This window comes from Saccopteryx bilineata, chromosome 9, assembly GCF_036850765.1.
Source record: "Saccopteryx bilineata isolate mSacBil1 chromosome 9, mSacBil1_pri_phased_curated, whole genome shotgun sequence".
In the NCBI taxonomy this organism is placed as follows: Eukaryota; Metazoa; Chordata; class Mammalia; order Chiroptera; family Emballonuridae; genus Saccopteryx; species Saccopteryx bilineata.
Window position 1 is genome coordinate 92,312,229 of NC_089498.1, and position 21,785 is coordinate 92,334,013.

General features: G+C 46.3%; 2 protein-coding genes across 6 annotated transcripts in view; one reads left to right on the forward strand and one right to left on the reverse strand.

Moving 5' to 3' along the window:
* Positions 1 to 21,785, forward strand: part of WDFY4 (WDFY family member 4) — a 313,461-nt gene that overhangs the window by 241,267 nt on the left and 50,409 nt on the right. The window lies entirely within an intron of this gene.
* Positions 834 to 20,730, reverse strand: LRRC18 (leucine rich repeat containing 18). The gene is made up of 2 exons (XM_066243136.1): positions 20,573 to 20,730; positions 834 to 1,835 (listed from the first exon to the last, which is right to left on the reverse strand). The coding sequence occupies exon 2, from the start codon at positions 1,738 to 1,740 to the stop codon at positions 973 to 975; it is 768 nt and encodes a 255-aa protein (XP_066099233.1). The 5' UTR covers positions 1,741 to 1,835; positions 20,573 to 20,730; the 3' UTR covers positions 834 to 972.

Consider the following 21,785-nt stretch of genomic DNA (forward strand, 5'->3'; position numbering starts at 1 on the left):
AGCTGTCCTGAACCTAGATCTGGCCAACTGCAGAGCCTCGACTCTCTCTCTCTGCCAAGCCAGCCCTGCACACCACATGGTCTTGACCTGCTAACGTCCTTGGACAATGGCATTCTGCCTGTCCTCTCTTGGTGGGTCTTCCCTACAGGTTGCACAGGTTAAGCCAAGCTTTTCCCCCACCAGACACAGTCCCTACACCTAGCACAGTGCCTAGTAAAAGCTATGTGTTTATTGACTGCACCAATCCATATCTGCACCTATTCTTTCCTTACTCCCACAAGAATTTGGAAGAGAATTGGACAGAAAAAGGTGGGAGTAAAACTTCCTTCATGTGTAGTCAAGGGCTTGCAGCTTTAGTCTAGAGGAAGGTCCTAGAGCAAACAATGCCAACACAGATAAGAGAAAAAGGTAGTACTGCTTTGAGCCCGAGATGTTACCTGCCAACACTTAATGATAATATTTACCCGCCTCTGTGACCTCTCTTCTTCCCTTTCAAGGCTGAATGTCCATCTGCTCTCCTAGCAACCCATGCTCTGAGGCCCCTGATCTTTGAAGGTCTAACCCAAATCAGCTCTGCAGAACAAGATTCACATTTGGAAGCTGGTGGTGGTCCCGATATGCATGATAATAAAATGAAGAGTATGCTAACAGTATTAGCCTCCTGGGGCCATGGGGCTGTGGGCAGGAGAGTCCTGGAGCAGAAGTGAGATGGAAAGCCCTTTCTGTACTCATTGTGCCCGCCTTGTGCCCGCATTGTGCCCGCATATATGGTGTGTACGTGTGGTGAAGAGAATGGCAAAGAACTAAAAGCCCTTTAATCCCAATCACAAGATGACAGGGAAAGGTGTTTCATGGGCTTGGCTGGAAGAATGACTGCAGTCATAGGGTCCTCTCTCCATTTTATGTGGAGGCAGCCCATTGCCGTCTCCCCTCCCTCCCTTCCCCTTTCTGCCTCAGGGGCAGGGTCCCATATCACTTCCACTCTTCCTGGGACGCCTTGGCCGTGGAGTTGGGTGAGATCAAATTGCTAACAATGGCCCTTTTTGGTGTTGTCAAGGCCACATTCTTGATTTTATTCAGCTTTTCCCGGGCCTGTTGGCATTTTTTCAGGCAAGGTCCACACAGATCCTTTGCTTCCACCAGAAATAAGTTGTCCAGCCTCTTGATGGTGTCCATGAACGTGTCAGTGTCCATCTCCTTGGGAAAGGGGTTTCGCTTTGTGTTCAGCTTCTTCAGCTTGGGCAGCCGGGCGATGCTGGTGGGGACGGAGCTGAGCAGGTTGTCGTGCAGCCCTATCTCGTGGAGCTCCTTCAGGGCGCCCAGCGTGGTGGGCACGCTGTCCAGGTGGTTCAAGCCGAGGTTGACCGTGCGGATGTTCTTGAGCTGGTTGAGCTCCACGGGCAGCCCGCTGGTGGTCAGCCTGTTGTTGCTGACGTTGAGGTAGAGCAAGGACGTCATCTGACCGATGGACTCCGGGAGCTTGTCAATGTAGTTGCTGTGCAGATCCAGCCACCGAAGGTTCTGGAACTTGGAGATGGAGTCGGGGATCTTCTTGATCAAATTCCGGCTAAGATCGAGTTCATCAATGTCACTGAGTCTCAAGATGCACTTGGGGAAGGTAGTAATTCCCATCTTGCTCAAGTCGAGGCGTTTCCTCCCATCAAATGTAATTTTGACACAGTTCTTGGCTATATTGAAGGTAATCTTCTTGCCCTTGGGGCCTTTCCCACTCTTGGCCATGTTCTTCAGTCAAGGAATATGCTTGAAGGGTGTTGTTCCAGTTGGTTGGTGGTCAGTTTGAAGAGAACTCGCATGAAACTGCTAGAAGATGTACTCTGATAAGAAGAGAAAATAGCAAGTGAGAAGTTGACATAAGGGTATGGGACTCACTCAAATCATATTTTGCTTTATAATAGTTTAAAGGGGGAAAAAGAGGAGAGTGAAGAGAAATCAGGACTTCAACAGAAGTAACCCAAACAAAAACCGTCTTCACACTGAACGCCCTCTCCAGGCCACTGAGCTCCCGGATGTGCAGTGAGAGCCCCCCTGCCAGTGCCGTCTCCTGACTTAGGACTCTCCACTGTCCTGACTTTCCGACACTCCCTCCTCCTCCTCCAGGGGTGTGTGTGTGTGTGTGTCTGTGTGTGTGTGCGCGCGCGCGCGCGTGCGTGTGTTTCCTTGGATGGACCCACACATAAATCTAGGTTTTCCTTGGAGTTATCTCAAGGTTTCTAGGGCGGGACTGCTGAGTTCTCAGACATGCCATTAGCTGGCTAGGAAGGAATAAGGTAGGAGTTATGAATGACTGAGCTGCCCTGCCATTTCTGCACTTGTTTCTTTCTTCACCTTCTGGACCCAGAGGATGTAGTCAGGCTGTTTTGCTAGAACCACAGTGTAGTGGGAACAGCAAGAATGTCCCTTATGTGACGGCACCAGGCCCCTGTGCACAGAGGGCTAGGGCTGGCCTTCAGTGCCTGGCAGAACTTAAGAAGGAACACTGCCTTTTCCCACCTTTCTCCCCTTCGCTGCTTCCCCTCACAGCCTTCACCCTGAATTCTGCTGTACACACTGTGCATGACAGCTGTGATGACAGTTGTGACAGCTGCTGTGCAGAGAAGTGAAATGTTCAGGGGGGGGGAGTCTGGCCTCGGGTGCTTGGCGTAGAAGTCCACCTGCACCATCAACATTTTCATAAGTGTTCAATACTTCTGTTTCCTCATTTGTCAAAACAGATCTTTTATAGGGCCCCTAGAGACTGTAGATTATAAAAATCTCACAAGTGTCTGGCACACAGCAAAAGCTCAATTAATGCCAACTGTTAATATCATCAGCAACTTTGCCCATATTGGTTTTAATCCTCAACAGTTCAGCAAGATTTATAGGATCATGCCCATTATAAAGAGTAGAAGACTGAGGCTTGGGAGTGAGGATTACCTGCAGCTAGGAAGAAGATGCAGACTCTCTTGTTCTGTTCCAGAAGCTCTTTTCTTTCCTAAACTTGGTGCCTCTTGCTTTCTGGTTTTCTCTTTTGGACTGAGTCCCCCCCCCCCCAGCCCTCAGCAGACAGGAGCATGCTGTCAGGATACAGATGCTGTGGCACCTCCTTTTCCCCACAGGATGCGAATTCTCATGGTTTCCACAGCATATGGGGTGCCAGCAGCAGACTGTGTGAGAGCCGGTCATCACATTTTCCCTCGTGTAATAATCCTCAGTAGCAAAGGGAATTGGGTAAAAACTGCCTTCCACATATTACTATGAACCCCATGATGTCCACTCCTAGCAGGGGGTCCCACCTATGCTGGTTATCCTGGATCAGAAACTCCACAGACATATAGAGGTATCCAGAGTAAACCAATGTGAATGTCAGCTCTCAACCATGTTACTATGCTTTTGAGAAGGCCTTGCTAGCTGAGCCTGTTCTTTAGAAACATGGGACCAACGACACTCAGGCATAATTGGCTGGTTACCAGGGACATACTTTGTTCACTAGAGTGGAGTTTCTATTATATATCATGTGTCTCTGAGGAACCAGACAGAATAAGGCGGGTTAATAAGGAAAGCTGAAGGTCTGGTCCCCGTCAGATGGAGTACACTCTGTCTATCTCTCCCACTAAATGTGACTACGGTCCCTAGACCGATGACATGAAGCAGCTTTCGAGAACACTGAAGACACATGGTGTGGGTGCCTGGAGAAGCAGCTTGGAAGTAAGGCAGCTACTCACTGGGGGTGACAGAAAGATTTCCAAGGGAAGCCTCTCTCTCTGAAAGAACAGGAAAGGGGGCCGTTTAGGTTCAGAGAGGGTAGGCAAGATCTCCTACTTTCTTCCCTGCTTGTTTTTCTGTTCCCTCCTACCTCAGCCCGGGCAGCCTTGCATCCATGATGTCAGCCAGCTAGCACCTAACCCCTGTGGGAGCACAGCCATCATAGGTGCCAAACTGGTCCTGCGGCAAGGACATTGCCCTTTTCTCTCTAGTCTACTGTCATTTGGCCATGGAGGCAGAAACAGTGGCAGGAAGGGGACAGCAGGTTTCAAAAAACAAAACTCCTGGATTTCTAGTCAGAAGATGGGCATGGCATGAGGGCAGGGGAAATCCAGGGAGCTACACAGTGAAACAGAAACTGGAGTCCAGAAAATAGCTCCACAAAACTATGGCTGATATAGCCAACTACCTTTTGACAAAAGTTCAAAGAAATTTCAATGGAAAAACAGTAACTTCCAACAAATGGTGTGGAAGCAATTGGTTGCCCATATGCAAACAAAATTGAATCTCAACCTAGTGAAATTACCTCAGATGAACTCAAAATGAATGATAATTATAAAAGTAAAATGTAAAACCATACAACTTAAAAAAAAGTAAGAGAAAATCTTTATGACGTTTGAGTTAGGCAAAAGTACAACTCATAAAGAAAATATTGACAAATTGGACTTCGACAAAATTTAAAAATTTTGCTTTAAAGTAACTGTTGAAAATGAAAAGAAAAGTAAGCCATAGATTAGAAGAAAATATTTTAAATCACATATCCAACAAAGTAGTAGAGTCCAGAATCTATAAAGAACTTAAGGTCAACAGTAAGAAAGCAAACAATGCAATTTTTAAAAATGTCCAAAAGATGTAATAAAACATCACCGTAGACGCTCTGTGGTTGATGGATAAACCCACAGAGTGGCTCAGTGTTACTAGTCACCAAGAAAATGCAAACTGAAATCACAATCAGACACCACTACAGTTATTACAATTTTAAAAACAAAAAAAGACCAAAAAAATCCCCAAAAAGGTTTGGCAAGGATGTGCAGCAACGAAGACTGCTCATCTATATATAGCTAATAAATAATCAAAATAGCAGAGTCACTGAAAAACACTGGTGATATCTTATAAAACTAACCACATACTTATCATATGACCCAGCATTTCCCCAATGAGGTGTTTATCCTAGAAAAACAAAAACTTATGTTTACACAGAAGCTTGTTCACATGTGTTTATAGCTGCTCTATTCATAATTGCCAAAACAGAAAAAAAAAAATCCGAAGGTCTTTCAGTGGACGATGGATAAAGAGATTGTGGCACATCTTTAGAATGGTGTTCTGCTAAATATAAAGAAGGCAAATCCATTGACACTTGCAACAACTTGGATGAATCTCAAAAGCATCTAGCTGAGGCAAAGAAACCAATCTCAAAAGTCCATATAATAAATGATTGTATTTACATGGCATTTGGGAAAAGCCAAAACAATCAGCACAGAAAACAGATTGGTGGTTGCCAGGGACAGGGCAGGGAAGGTCTGATGGCAAAGGGGCAGCTAGTGTGAGTTTCTGGAGGTCTAGAGCGGCCCATATCCTGACTGTGGGGTGGGCAGATAGAGCTGTACATGTGTTAGAGATCAGAGAACTGCCACACACACACACACACACACACACGCACACACACACACACACACACACAGACAACTTTATTGTATGTAAATTAATTTTTTCTTTTCAATTTAAAAGTATTTTTTACTCTGGATTCTACTTCTGTCTCTCGTACCACAGTTGCTTGCTCTACTCAACTTGGAAGTCTGGGATGTTTTTATGCCCATGCCACCTCCCAGCCCTGTTGTGCCTTGTAAAAGCCATCCAGATGTATAGCATGTGGGCATTGCCATGGTATGCATGAATGTCTCCCGGTGCACATGCAGGGAACAGCTCCGCACATGGTGGTGTGTAATGGAAACCGTCCTACTGTGCTCGAGTTAAAATTTAATTTAAAAATGATGGACCAGTAAGCGGAGCCTGTGTTCTGACCACATGTTTATCAGTGACTTCTCCTCATAGTGGGCTGCTAGAGTTAACAAATGAAATGAGTAGATGCAAATTGAAAAATGCAAATTGAATCCAGTTACATTTGAGCTTGAGGTAAATAAGGGATAGTTTTCAGCATGCCCCAACATGTCCCAGATATTGAATAGAGCTCTGTATTCTATTTGGTATCTCTAACCCACGGGCCTGAACAAATGGTCAAATTTCCTTTGTCCATGATCCTAATGAGTCTTTTGGGACTAATTAAAGCCAAGTCAATGCCTATTCCCTTTGTTTGTTCACTCATTCAGTAAGTATGTACTATGCATCAAGCCTCTGTGTTACACAGGTGACAATACACATGGCCAGTCTCCAAGCTCAAAGAACTAAAATCTGGATTGTTACAGATTCTAACCATCTGATTACTCTGAGCACCCAAAAGCTTGGGCTGTCTCTTGTGTTTCTTATATTTAAGATAAAGTTCAGCTCAAGGAGGTCAAACACACCAAGCAAAGGTTAGAAGGGGCCCTGGGGTGGAAAGGGTGCTTCCAGGAGAATGGAGATGCAGCCAGTTTAGTCCAGCTGAGCCTATTCCGAACAGCCCACCCACATTGTGATAAGAAGCCCTCCTGCCTTTGATGCATGGTGGGGAGGAAGCAGCATGGAGCTCTCTGCAAAGTACTTCTCCATTGAGAAGCTTCTCTGTCACAGGAACTTTGGCTCTGATCATGCTCATTAATGACCTGCAAGGCTAAGCAGGGGCTGCTGGGGATAATGCACTTTACCTCCTCCCCAATCTTTTTGGGTCCCCAGAAAGCCTCAGGTTAGAGGGAGCATGACCAGCCCCCACCCCCTTTATGCTTCTTCAGGGCAACTTTACCTGGCTGGCCCTTTGCTCTTGGTTATCGAGGACAGGGTGTGTGGTATTGCTCAGGGTCCATCCTGGACCCCTCAGCTGCTTAGTGCCATGAGAATCAGACCACGGACAGGAGCTGCTAAGTCCAGGGACATCCATTCACTCATTCAATTCTGAGTGGTCAACATCCTGCACAGGCCTGCCCATTCAGTGGGAGAGTAAATATTGGCAAAATGTGAGAGATGACCTTTTTTTAAAGACTTCATTTATTCATTTTAGAGAGGACGAGGGGAAGGAGCAGGAAGCATCAACTCCCATATGTGCCTTGACCAGGCAAGCCCAGGGTTTCAAACCAGTGACCTCACTGTCCAGTCGACACTTTATCCACTGCGTCACCACAAGTCAGGCAAGAAAAGATTTTTGGATACAATTAAAACTAGTTAGATGGCCTGTTATTAATTCTCAGAATCCTTAAGAGTGGGAGCAACCCACACAAGGGAGCTGGCAATTATAAACAAAAGAGATGTAAATAGATGGGTGGATGGACAGACTGACAGAGAGTTGAATGGATGGATAGATAAATAATAGATTGCATTTCACATGAACAGTTTAGAAAGCTAACTATGAGAAGTTTCTGAACGTACTGTCATCTTGTCTTGTACAATTTGTTTTTATACTTTGGAAAAACTGGACCAGTTGGTTTAACTTTAATTTCTAATTAATTTTTCAATCTAGTCATTGTAAATCTAACCATATGGTGGGACACCCCATGAATATATAAATTAAAAATGTAATGGCAATCTATATTTTAATGCCATTGAAATATTTGTAACCATTTCAGTTGTATGATCATTATCATCGCTATGATTATATTTTTAAATAATACTAACTTTAGATACATCTGATATTTTTAACATCTTGCTAACATGATCTCACAATAATCATTTCATTCTTTTGACTGATGCATTGAGACACAGGACAGTCACATTGTAGAACTGAAACCCAAAGTCACCACCTTTTCACAGCAGCATTTGAAACAAACTTCATTGCAAGGTCCATGCCAAATGGATGAAAAATGTCTTTTGCTTTGGGCCAAGTCTCATAAGAAAATGTTACAAACTTCCCTCATAAAGTCACTCATTCAAAAGTCACTGCATTTGCCCTGCCCTGTGGTGGCGCAGTGGATAGAGTGTGGACCTGGGACGCTGAGGTCGCCGGTTCAGGACTCTGCACTTGTCTGGTCAAGGCACATATGGGAGTTGATGCTTCCTGCTCCTCCCTCCTCTCTCTCTCTCTCTCTCTCTCTCTCTCTCCTATCTAAAAAAATGAATAAATTACAAAAAATTTTTTTAAATGTCACTGCATTTATTTTCTCCCACAACTCTCATGAGACCCATTCCCTAAACGTGTAATAGGCCAGCCTCACCTCTGCTGTGACTTTAAATCATTCCCTGTTCCCTCCAACCATCCCCAGAATGACCTGTATGCTCACACAAGAAGCCATGTGGCAGGTGGAGATGTGGGTGGTCACTGCGGGGCCTCATATGGAGTGGGTGTGTCTGGAGTCTCTGGCCAGGCCTCTACAATAGGCACTAATGTTGGACTCAGGCCGAGTCTGCATTCTGGCTGGAAGCCATGTGCCCTGCTACTTGCTCTACAGTGTTATCTGGCTTTTGGAGTGTGGACTCACTAGAAATAGAAACATGAGGCGCTTTTACTTTTTTCCAGCACTGCCCCAGATGTTTTCTGTCGGATTCCTCTTTGCTGTGCACAGAAGGAGAGACCGCTGGGACGGGGACAATCTAGAGGCAGAAAGATTCTGTGGGGCTCACAGGACTAACTGCACAAGACACTTGGCAGAACTGATGGAGAGATGACCAAGATGGGCCTGAGGGAGATGCAGGCAGCAGGGGTGGGATCTGATAGGGGCTTCCTGACATCAATTTCAGAAATGCTGCATAACATGGAGACCCACTCACCATCATTCACTCAGGTGCTCTGTACCAAAATAACTGTTACAAGCGTGCTGCTGGGCTCTTCCTATATCTCTCATCTCCATAGCAACTACAGCAAGTCTCAAGCCTTGTTTTAAAAATCAGAAAATTGAGGCTCAGAGAAGCCAAGTGCCTTTCCCAAGGTCACACTGACAACACAGCACCACGGATATATTTGATGCCAAAGCCATGATCTTCTCAATGCACTATGCTTCTTCTCTCTTCTCTTCCCTCTGTTGCCTTTGCTCAAGCAGCAGGAAATGCATCAGTCCCAATGACTCCAACAAGCAGATGGTATTCTAGAGACCTAAAATTTCCAGGGCGAAAGCCACTTCTATAACAAAAAACTAAGGCTGTCTGCTCTGCCTGTCCCTGTAAAGGTGTTTGCTGTTTTTAACTCTCTAATATTGGAACCAAAGAGTGTCATACAGTTCTCAGACTCGGGATGACCCGCTGCTCGCTCCTGGCCATTCTAGTTTGGCACACGTTAGCCAGGAAGCTGCAGTAGTGCTCACTAAAGTCCGCTTAACGGGAATAGGGTGCACTCAGCTGAAACAGCTGGCCAACTTGATGGACAGAGACGGGGGAGAAGATGCGATGTTTGTCTGAAGTCCCTGAGGGGCATGGCAAGTATATGTCCCACTGGCCTGCAGAGGGACCACATCCAGATCAGAGTCCCTGAAGAAACTGTTCAGCTGGACCATGTGCTGTTTTTGACTCTCTAATGTTGGAAGTAAGGATTGTCACAGAGTTCTCAGACTCAGGGTGACCAGTGCCTGGGTCTCCACTGCCAAAGGGCCAGTGTGTGGGGGCTCATTTTCATAAATATACATATAAATATATATATATATATATTTATATATATATAATGGAAATTTTAAAGATATTTTAATAGCATTAATGGGATCACCTAACTGTAAGAGCTTGGAGATTGATGAGAGAGAGAGAAATGGTTTGAAGGGTACACACAAGGCCACCAGCCGGTTTCTGCAATAGGCATGTGCCTCAAGTAGGCAGTGAGGAGACAAGGAGCTGTTGTTCCTGAGCCCCTCCAGCGCCTGCGGCCCCCACCCAGCCTGGCCCAGGACGTGGACTCAGTCACTCCCAGGTGCTCAGAGCACAAGGCTCTCTTCTGTCCTGAGGAGCTGTTAGCTGTGTAGTGGCCCTGAGTGGCTGACACAGGCCACCACAAGTTGAATGTTCACCATGTGGGTTCTCTTTAAAGTCTAACTGCTATACCATGCATGTCCGCTATTCTCAAAAACAGTCTTTTCCATGTGTGGTCCTTGGATGCTACCCAGCCGCCTGCACATGCGCGCGCGCACACACACACACACACACACACACACACACACACACATACACAGTCTTTAACCAGCCACAGGGGCGCATCCAGCGACATCTCCACCCCATTTGCCATTTCCTCAGTCAGCACCGCCCTCCTCTGAGACACAAACAGCCCTCCCTCCCAGAGATAAAGGCGCTGGCGGTGCTTTGGGGTGGAGAGCAATTTCTCTACTCACCACCTGCTTTGCCCCAGGATTTCCAAACGGCATATTTTCCCAAGGCCTCAGCAAGCCGAGTGTCTATATGGAAATTGTTGGGCTCAAGTCATTTGGCTGTTGTCAGTCCAATTTTATCAATGCAGCTCTAAAGCTCCTTACTGGAGGGTATGGGAGAAATGTGTATGCAGCTCTGTCTACCCTGATATGGTTGACATGGCCTCAGCCCAGCTCAGCACATGCACTGCCCAGGATGCTGTTATCTGTCATGCCCCCGCCCCCAACTGATAATAAAATTTCAGCTTTTATTTGGAGCAAAATTCCCAGGGGGTCACATGGCTCAATAACAAAAGATGATGATTTCTTATTGGTTTAATATCATCTATTTTGTAATTCTGAATGTGTTTGGTCTTAATTGCATTTGTTAAAGGAACAAAAGGGAATAAGTGCCTTTAAAATAAAATATTAAGATTATTAGTTTAACAGACTAGGAGTACCCTGTTCATCAGCCAACACATTCAAGACACATATGAGCCAGCCTCGACCCAGAAAGCAGAGGAGCCTGGTCAGGCCTGGCACCGTTAGGCCCACAAGGAGAGCGGTGGCTCAGTGTCAGCCAGCACGCTCTGAGAACTGCTGTTGCCAGACAGATGTTAGGCCCACAGGAGAGCGGTGGCTCAGTGTCAGCCAGCACGCTCTGAGAACTCTTGTTGCCAGACAGATGTTAGGCCCACAAGGAGAGCGGTGGCTCAGTGTCAGCCAGCACGCTCTGAGAACTGCTGTTGCCAGACAGATGTTAGGCCCACAAAGAGAGCGGTGGCTCAGTGTCAGCCAGCACGCTCTGAGAACTCTTGTTGCCAGACAGATGTTAGGCCCACAAGGAGAGCGGTGGCTCAGTGTCAGCCAGCACACTCTGAGAACTGCTGTTGCCAGACAGATGTTAGGCCCACAAGGAGAGCGGTGGCTCAGTGTCAGCCAGCACGCTCTGAGAACTCTTGTTGCCAGACAGATGTTAGGCCCACAAGGAGAGCGGTGGCTCAGTGTCAGCCAGCACACTCTGAGAACTGCTGTTGCCAGACAGATGTTAGGCCCACAAGGAGAGCGGTGGCTCAGTGTCAGCCAGCACGCTCTGAGAACTCTTGTTGCCAGACAGATGTTAGGCCCACAAGGAGAGCGGTGGCTCAGTGTCAGCCAGCACGCTCTGAGAACTCTTGTTGCCAGACAGATGTCACTGCGTTTTCTCCTCACAGCCATGACCCTGGAAGATAAGGAAACTGCAGTTCAGAGAGGCAGCTGGGAGCGTGAAAAGCACAAGGCTTTGACCCACATGGTTGCCATCAGCTCCCCATTTACCTGGGTCTCGCTGAGCTTCGGGCCATATTCCTGCAAACAGGATAACATTAGCAGCTGCTTCTGAAGGGCAGGGGGAGGAGGGGCCTTGGAGACCTCTGTTGTGATTTGTGTGAGGCAGGCTAGGAGAAGGGAAAGCTGGGAGAATGGCCTACCTGACCCATGGTGGAGCAGACTCCACCTGGGGAGGAAGCAGATACGGACTCCACAGCCTAGCATCCTTACTCGCTGTGGTATGCCTGCCTTCCCTGTGCAGACTTTGGATAACTTTATCAGGAGGACAAAGAGACACAGCTCCTTTGAGGCACGGGCCCCACAGGATCACAAGGCGGGGGCAGTTCTGTTTCAGTACTCTGTGGTATATCTATTCTTTCTGCACCACCCCTTATTGGGCCCCAGCAAGAGCTTACTGAGGGAAGACATGGCACCAAGCCTGGTGTTGCCTAGTGGTATACACTGGCAGGTGCCAAAGTGTGGTTCCCCATCCTCCATAGGGTAGCTCCCAACTCTGAGGAAGGGTTTACTGTAAATCCACCAACCTGTGACATTGTAAGAACTTGAAGGGGAGCACTGCATATCAACTTTGTAAGGGAACAGCTTAAGTTTTCATGGCCTTATGGGAAACTAAGGCCTTGCTCACATTCTAGAACAAAACAGTAGGGAGTCATGTTGAGGAGATGTGGTCTTTGGAGGACCTGACCAGGAAGGACCTTTTTGTGATGAGACTGAGGAAGTGAAGAGTCAGGGAGCTAGGCAGGGTGTTCTGGATAGAGAAAACATCAGACAGAAAGGCAGAGAGGAGGAGAACAGCAGTGCCAGGGGGAGGGGAAAAAAGATGGAAGAAGGAAGGAGAAGGATCGAGGGAGAGGAAGATAAAAAGAGGAAGAAAGCACAGGCAGGGCACAAAAAACAAGGAAAGGGCAGACATGATCCAACTTATTTTCATAGTATTAATGAGTTTTAATAAAGAATAAAAAGTTAAAAAAATAAAAAATCAAAAAGAGTTATTTTTAAAAAAAATTAATAATAAAGAAAAATAAAATAAAATAAAAATTAAAAAAGGAAATTATTCCCCCCCTCCTTTTTTCCTCTCCTCTCCTCTCCCCTCTTTCTTGAGAAAATCTTGTGGTGAACTGTGAATTATATTGTACTAAATAGAACAAACAATGCCTGTAATTGAGGGCCTGAATTGGGGAGAAGTAATAAAGGGGCAAAAAAAAGGGGGTATGGACCCACAAAAATCAAATAAGGAAAAAATTTGGGTCAAGAATAAAATGATTTGCTTTTAGGTGTTGGTTGACTAAGAGTTATGATGAGAGAAATAATAAGGAAACAGGAAAATGGGGGGACAAATTAAAAAATTACTATTGTATTTCATGGAACAAGAACTAGATAAAATGGAGAGCCAGGGATGGGAGCACTGCTAGTGAGTTAAAAAGGTGAAGTAAAAAACCCCCAAAATGCCACAAACATAAGTCTGAGTCCCAGATAAGATAATTTGTTCATTATTGAGGTTTGAATGAGAGGAGATGTAAAGGAGAAAGGAAGAAACTAATATAAAGGGAGAAAAGAAAGAGAGAGAGAAAAAAAAGAGGGAACCACTAAAAGAAGAAAAAAGCAAAAGGAGGAGAGAGAGAGAGAGTTAAGGGTTTTGGAGTGCAACCCTCATAGAGAGAAAGGAAGAGGAAAGAAAAGATAATGGGAGATGTAACACTTATGGGTAATGTAGTTCAAGGAGAGGAGAGAGTAAGACCGGTAGAGAGTTAAACGACCAAATTGGAGGAGGAAAAAAAAAATCAAGAATGAAGATAAGAGAAACAACGAACAAATATAATAAAAAGGGATAGGTTATAAAGTCTGCGGATTATTCTTGATTTTGAGAGGTTATCTTCTTGCTTTTCTTTTCTCTCCCTCTTCCTGGTCGGTGACTCTGTACCCCGGTTCTGCCCCTTTGGCATGCTCAGGTAGAGGTTTGCAGTTGATAAGTCTCTATGGCGATGTCATGTATTGTGCTTCAGTCTCGTTGGCAGTCAAGGCTCATTAGCATTTATAGGCTCCGACAGTGAGAGAGTCCGTGTTCCTGGAGCCTCTCTCCTAGTCTTTCCTTCCTCAATTAGTAGCCTGATAATCCAGCTATGGGGTTGCTGCTGCCTCTGCCTGGATAGTAAGAGGCTCAAAGAGCTGGCCACTCCCCACTCTATTCCCACTCAGCACAGGGCTCTGGGTAAGGCTCAGTCAGTCAGAGCCGCTAGCATAATCAGCCGGGGCTTCCGCCTACTCAAAGACCTCTGGCTCTGCCACTCTGTCCGGTAACACGGGTGGGCACCCACTCCCGGGGCGCTTGGAGGAAACTCTCGTTCACTATCTGCGTGTGCAGACCAGGATATCAGGCCGGTAGTCTCACCCTCTAAGTGAAACCCCTGCCCGCACGGAAAAGTTCCAGCGTTGGAATTGGCTCTCGCTCCCTCCCCCTGCGTGGCTTTTTTAGGGCGCTGGGGCAGCCTGGAGATTCTGCTTTCGGCCCACACAAAGGCCCCGACTCTGACTCTCTAACACGGGTGCCCACTCCCGGGGATTTCGAAGGAATCTCTCTCCCACTATCTGCGTGCGCCGACCAGGAGATCGGGGTGAATGGCTGCCCCGCTTGTCTTTCTTTGTCTGGGTTTGGCGCAAGTGTTAGCTTGTATTGACTGGGTTGCCACAGGCACAGTTTTTCCTTGGCTTGGATCTCCGTGCCACAGCCTGGTTCAGTCGTTTGTGCCGCGGCCTGGATCTATTCACCCCCTTTGCCCGCCTTAGTTCCTATACTCTCAGTTCCCAGTGAAAGCAGCCCTGTTAAGGTTAGTGAGGAAGGCGGAGCATTTCTACTCCCTATTTCCTTTGGGGTTTGATTATATATTTAGCCAATTTTTCACTCAACCATACCTTCGGGTGTATTGCGGAACATCTGGAGGCTCCAAGGATAGGTTTTTCTGTTTCTGGTTGAAGATCTTGTTGAGTTTTGGGGGAGATTTATTGGTATCGCTTCCTACCACGCCATTACTCTGACGTCATCTCTCAACTTATTTTCAAATGATACTGTGTTGTGAAGAGAATCTCCAGGACACATCAAACCAACCAGAGAAATCCAGTGCCTAGACTGCCCCCAAGGAAACCATAGGAAGGACCATGACCTCTGTTTTCTGATTTCTACCTGAGACAGGAGGAAATGCAGCCTGGAGGCTAACATCAGCCACAGGGTTGTCCTGGGCTGGGACTTCTCTTCTCTGAACTGTGTGCTCTCATGTAGGGTCTGGGATACATCAGAAAACTATCTTGTGCTGACCTCATAACCCAGCCCATGGAGTGGGTGCTCCTGGAGGCAGTATAAGTAGCCCGACATGAAGGGAGTGAACCAGGCCGGGTTGGAAACTGCCTCTGCCATGCACTCCCTGGAGCTGTGGCCAAGCCGCTGGCTCCTCCTCTCAGTCTACCCAGCCTTACTGGTCTACACCTGAAACCTTGGGGATGTCACCTCGTTACAAACATGCATTCACACACATGCATGCATGCGCGCGCGCGCGCGCACACACACACACACACACACACACGTCCACTCCGTTTTGGTTGGTTGAATTCTGTGAAGCCAGTCATGCCATCCTATTTAATATAGATGTGTGTGTGTTTGTGTGTGTGTTGGGGGTAACAGAGAGTTTTTAAAATATTGAGCATCTTTGGGTCAAAGAGGAAAATCTGAGAAAACATTTCTTAGACAAAAATAAAAATAAAAAGAGAACACATGTGTCAAGGCCCAGAGGTATGTTGTAAACAAGCCTGGTTCACATACAGGCTCCCATTTCCTCCTAACCTTGGACCAGCCATGGTCCTTCTCCGTATCTGCTTCCTCGGGTAAAATATGGCAATGTGAGGGTTCACAGGAGAAGGGGCTTGGGGCATGAGAGGGGCTTAGTGAAGGGAAACTGTGCTGATGAGATGATGTGACAGTTGTGACATGAAATCCTGACCTGTCTGGTGGACACTGCAGGTGGAGGCGCACCAGAGGGGCAGCCCCACCAACCACAAACACGTGGGGTGAGCAGGTGTGGGGAACTGGCTGGCTGAGGCAGCCCCTGCTCTACTGAGTCGTCTGCAAGCCTGGCCACACGAGCCTGGCAGTGGCAGGGAAGGTGGGGTAAGCACTCTGGGCACACATTCTGGCTTCTCTCTGGAGATGTTCTCTCAGAGCCAGCACCCCTCCACTGCACTGACCCCTCAGTTAAGCTCAGATGACTGGTATATAAAAAAAAACATGTAGCCTTTTATCTGTGGGTGACCACAATATGATGCAATGTGAGGAAATATTTATTTAAACAGCAGCTCAATTTTTCCCATCCCAAAGTGAAGGGCATTGGAAGGACGATGGTCTAATTTTTAAAGGGATGCTTTCAGTGAAAGGGTAGCTCTGTGCTCATTGCTTTTATGTAAGGCACCTTTCAAAAATGCTGCAATTTCTAATCTTAATTTCTTTTTTCTATAGAAATATTTTCTAAATTCAGATTTCCCTTCCTCCTTGAGTCTTGATCAGGTTTATTTAAAGTTATTACTGAAGCATTCAACACTGTTACCAGTGAGAGAGACCCCTCTCCTGATGACCTTGGGCAACTAGATGTGGCTGGCCAGGAGTGAGGGGTGACAGCTGTACAGGCAGCCCGCACTCGGTGGCCAGGAGTGAGGGGTGACAGCTGTACAGGCAGCCCACACTCGGTGGCCAGGAGTGAGGGGTGACAGCTGTACAGGCAGCCCGCACTCGGTGGCCAGGAGTGAGGGGTGACAGCTGTACAGGCAGCCCGCACTCGGTGGCCAGGAGTGAGGGGTGACAGCTGTACAGGCAGCCCGCACTCGGTGGCCAGGAGTGAGGGGTGACAGCTGTACAGGCAGCCCGCACTCGGTGGCCAGGAGTGAGGGGTGACAGCTGTACAGGCAGCCCACACTCGGTGCGGGATAGGGCGGCTCTTCAGCATCTTCCAAATGGACAGAGTGCCCGTGTATTAGCCATTTTGCCCATTCTTTTCCTGTTGTGTATAAAGGTGCTCAGTAGAGGGCAGGCACAGGGGCAACAGGAAATGAATTGGTTTTCAGGCCCATAGAACTGGGCATCACCCTTATCTTCACTGCCAACCTGGTTTTAATCACGAGCTCAGATTGCTGACCAGAAAAATGGGTTAGAAAATGGCAGGTTGTTATGAAGAGCACATGAGGTGAGGACTGTCTGTTAAGAGGCTAGGGTGTCATAGGTTCTCAGTGATCTATGGTCATGCTGGCATTGCCTTTGGGTAGTGAAGAATGCTGGTGGAGTCAGAAGACAGGACTGTACTGATTGCCTCCCTCACTGAGCAGCCCAGGGCACTCCCAACTGGTCATTAATCCCAGATGTGGGATTTGTAGAACAATCTTTGCTGATTCCCAAGAACAAAAGTTTTTGCCACCTTTTAAATACAATTATTAATAATATTAATAAAAATAAATATAAATATAATGGTAGTAACTTGTAGATATGGTTATACTTTCATCCATGTTTTTTCCCTGAGAGACAGGAAGAGAAAGAGATGAGAAGCATCAACTTGTAGTTGCCTGGTTCACATACTGGCTTTAGTTGTTCATTGATCATGTTCTCATATGTGTCTTGACCCGGAGGCTCCAGCTGAGCCAGTGACCCCTTGCTCAAGCCAGCAAACCTGGGCTCAAGCCAGTGGCCATGAGATCATTTCGATAATCCCACACTCAAGCCGGTGAACTTGGGGTTTTGAACTTGCGAACACAGCGTTTCAGGTCTGTACTCTATATACTGCCCCACCACTGGTCAGGCTACTTTTATCCACTTTTATCCTCTAAAACTTGCTGCAGCCCAGGTAACTCACTCATTCATTCATTCATGCATGCATTAATTCAACAATTAATATTTCAGTCATTGTATAGGTCAGATCAGGTCAGGTCAGAAAAACAGGACAAATATTGTTGTGCTTCTCATGAAATTCCTATTTTAGGATAAAGTAGATCAAGCAATAAAAACAAAACAAGAAGACCCAAGATTTCAGTTGATGTAAATGCTCTGCAAGAAATAAAACCCGGTGTTGTGAAAAGGAATGCCAAGAGTCAGGAAGAGACTGCTGGGTGGGGTGGAGCTAATTCAGACTGAGATGGCTGGGGAAGTCCTCTCTGAAGTGACCTTGGAGCTGAGCCTTGAACACTAAGAAAAGGCAACATAGAGGGAAAAGGGGAACACCCCAGGAAAGGGACATACTAAGTACAAAATTCTCACAGTGGGGAGATGCTTAAGAAAAAGGTGTCTAAGAAAAAGGACATGGGATGGGGAGGCAGAAGTCAGAGATATCAAAGCAGGGGCTGCAAGGAGAGGGCTAAAGATGTGGGCAGAGGGTTGGGTGGAAGTTTAGAGGGATCACCCTGGCTGCAGGCAAGGCCACAGAGACAGGGAAGGGGGAGTGGGTGAAGACTGGCTGACTGCAGGCAGGAAAGCGAGGTAATGAGTCCTAACGGGGCCAGGAGGCAGAGGAAGACAGTACGTATTCAGGATATGTGGCTGAGGCAGAACTGATGGAAGTCTTTTGGATGCAAATTTCCAGGGGGCCTGGCGTTTCTATGTAGTCAGTGCTCGCTTTGTGTCCACATGCGTTACCTCATTTAGTCCAGACAGCCCACTTTACAGACAAAGTGCTGAGTCAGCAGAGCACGTCTCCTGTCAGAGTCACATGCGAGTCAAGCAGAGCCAGCATCAGCTCAGCCCCCTGTCAGTGGGCTTACCTCCATCGGGCTTTTCCATGAAAGTCTGATTTTCCAACATCCTGCAATAAATTTGTCTCTCTGGGCAGACAAGAAAGCTCCTGACTCAACTCATTCTCTAGATGCTAGCCAAAGCTAAGACCCTGTGGGAACTTTCATCCTGGTCCAGGTGAAACTCCGTCCTGTAGGCTCAGAGGTGGATTTAACGGCGGATGCACCAGGTGCACGCACTGGGCCCCAACTTCTGAAGAGCCCTGCAAAACCCCAACTTTACATTTTTTTTTCTAATGTAAGGGGCCCAATATTTTCTTCTGCACCCAGGGCCTCAACTGACCTTAATCTGCCTCTGTGTAGGCTCATCCCTCATGGAAAAGAAAGCGTGCATGTGTTATAAGACCCAGCTCTGGGGGCTGAATGAGCTCTTTTACATGAGACTGCTAGAGAGCTTGACGATGGAAAACCGGTAATGAACTGAAGTGGCAATGAACTTAAAGCTGGTAGAGTATTGTAGCCCACTGTGCCCCTTTGGAGGGGTGTTGTTCAGTTGCACACCTTGTCTTCTAGGGTTACCAGAGACCAGGAAGCATCTATTGTTGACTCTTTCATGCAGATGATGGGTGGAGGAAAGAACACGATTACCCTCACCCATCCTCAGCATTGCTAGCCATGGAGCACTGGGAGATGGGGAGACTGTTGGAGGCCTGAGAGGAAGCTGGAGCCCCCAAGCACCAGACCCTAAAAATCCCTAGACCACTGTGGGGCCACAGGCAGTCTGCAGAGTGGACAGTGGCAGTCTTAGCACCTTCTTCCCCAACTCCAGGCTAAAGCTCAGGGCCAGACATTATAAGTAATTCTTGTAACCACCCAAAAAAACATTGATTTTCATCTCCATTGGACACATATGGCACCATATGTCTAAAGTCACACAGACCTGCAGGGAATAGGCTCCTACCTATTCCCCTCTTACCTGTCATGAAAACAGGGACATGAGCTGAGTGTTCTACTGTGTTCCATAAAGTCTTTCCTTACAAGGCCCAGCCAGCTTCAGACCAGCCACTTGTTAGTAGGTCCCGGTGCTTAGGGTAGCTTGTGGAAGGGGTTTGCCTTCAGACTTCTCAGAAGACAAACTGCGCTCCACAGCTCAGCAAGTCAGCAGTAGTTAAGGAAGGTTTGCTGGAGCTACCTTCCCAAGCCCTAGCCTCCTGAGTGACCCTGTATGCACACTGCATTTCCTTAAAGAGTGACCTGGTTGGGGGAAAGAAGATGTTCAAACACTAGTGTAAGGCCAGTATCCACGGCCACCATCACAGCTGCCTGGCCCATGCAGGTTTGCATTAGATTCAGACAGTCGGTAATGAAACAGTGGAGCCAAGAACTGGTGGGCCATTACCTTTAATCCTAGCTTGCACCCGGCAAGCAAGTAAAAACATATACTGGGCTCCAAAACCCACTCATTCAGTGCTCACAAAGCTACTGACTTATCCGAGTTTCCTAGAATCAAAGGTTTCTAGCTCACCAGCCTTATTCACCTCTGTTCCCCATCTCTGCACAAAATGGCTTCCCCCTCAGCACTCCACCATCTTGGCTCCTTCTCCTGGCCTCCTCCATGTGGCCTCTCTCTGTTCTCCTCTCTAATGCTAATCTCAGGAACTGAGAGAGAGAGAAAGCAAGCTCCCGGTCTGCCCCACTTTATAGTGCAGAAATCAAATCCTTTAGTCCAATATACAAAATAGGGAAGTCTCTGATACAAAGTTCACCCCACATCAAAAAGGGTGGGAAAGGCTTAGTCCTAAAACCAAGTCCCAGGCTACAAGGATCCTGTCTGCCCACAACCCGCCCCCAACACACATTAATACAATCACATCCATCCCAAGCAATCACCTGGGCAACAGGCTTCCACATGGGCAGCACCATCTTTAACAAAGTGAACATAACATATTTTATCTGCCCAACAACTAGTCTCTACTGCTAGCAGAGCCACAAAATGCTTAAGGAGACTCAGATGTTGAAAAAAAACTAAGCATGACCCCCAAAGTCCCATAGACCCACATCCCACCCTTCCCAAGCTCACCCACAGCCCAGGGACACTTGAGAACAACAGCTGGGTGCTCAGCTACCCTCCTCTCCTGCCTGGGCCCAGAGCTAGCTTCCTCCTTTCCTAAATTATGCATTAGCTCTCATCTGGAGTTGTAAATAATGCACGCAGGAGAACCAGCATTTCCAAAGTTGCTCACTCAGAAGAGGAGAGAAAAAGCAGAGGTTGAAGCAAATAAGTTAACCCACAAGTGCAGAGCCAGCAGCAGAGACAGACTTACCCTGGTTCTTCTTCCTCAATGGTGAAACTTTGTCACCAGGCAACAGGAAACTTCCCTGGGATTAATTGGCATGGTCTTGACACTGGCCTACAAAGTGAAAGAACACAATGGCTGAAAGGGTTCCCAGGACACCCGAACTTCCCAGCAGGTGTCTTACTTCTCTGGAAGAGATTCCCACTGAAGGGTTACTCCTGCCCTAGGCCTGCCACACAAAGGGAGGATTACAGCACCAGGACAGAACAGGTTTCCATGGAGACCTCCTACATGACAGCCCCAGTGGACAGTTGCTAACAGAGGGGAAACACCTCATTTGCTTCTTTAAGGGGCAAATAGCTTACCTCTATAGCATGGGGGCCATGAAATATCATTACACTTCCTTGTAATTTGTCCTGATAGTTTTTCCTGCTCTTTGGTTTTAGAGAAGGACTGTCTTTTTCTGTTTATTTATTTGAATTTTATTATTTTTTGCAGTTTTCTCTTTGTACCCTTTTTACACCATTAAAATCCAAATGACTATAATGCTCATAATCATCTAATTTTCTAAGCATTTCTTCTCAATTAATACCTATCATGTCAGTGCTGACATGCACTTTCTACAATCTGCGTTCTGAATGGATGTGTGATTCGAATCTGGAGGGCTCGTTTTCCCTGTTGTTTCCCACTTGACACGACCATGAATAAGGCTGTAATAAATATATTGGTGCATTTACAGTCTTTTTGTTCAAGATTTTTTCCTGAAATATAGAAAATTTATTTAAAAAAAGATAAGTACTAAAATTATCATGCAAATAAAATTAGAAAATACATATATACAAATAAAAAAATAAAATGCTTTAAATTATACTACCTATATAGAATTAGAAAATAAATAAAATAAGTAATTTGAAATGCAGATTTAATCTAAGCAATAAAAATTTTGGAAAGTTCCAGAAAGCAAAATGAAATAGTTTAAATTTAGAAATACAGTTAACAATAAAAATTTTAAATGCATAAAATTTAAATGTGTGAAAACATTTATATACGTGCCCCCCCACCGCTGTTTGTTTAATGCAAAATTAAAATAAATAGATCATTTAATTTAGGCAATAAATGGATTTCAAATAATTAGCAAATAGATAAGTAGATATTTTTAAATTACCTGAACTCTTACTGCATAATGTATTTCTAATTAGAATATTCATAAAAGTATATAATTTAAATTAGAAAATAAATA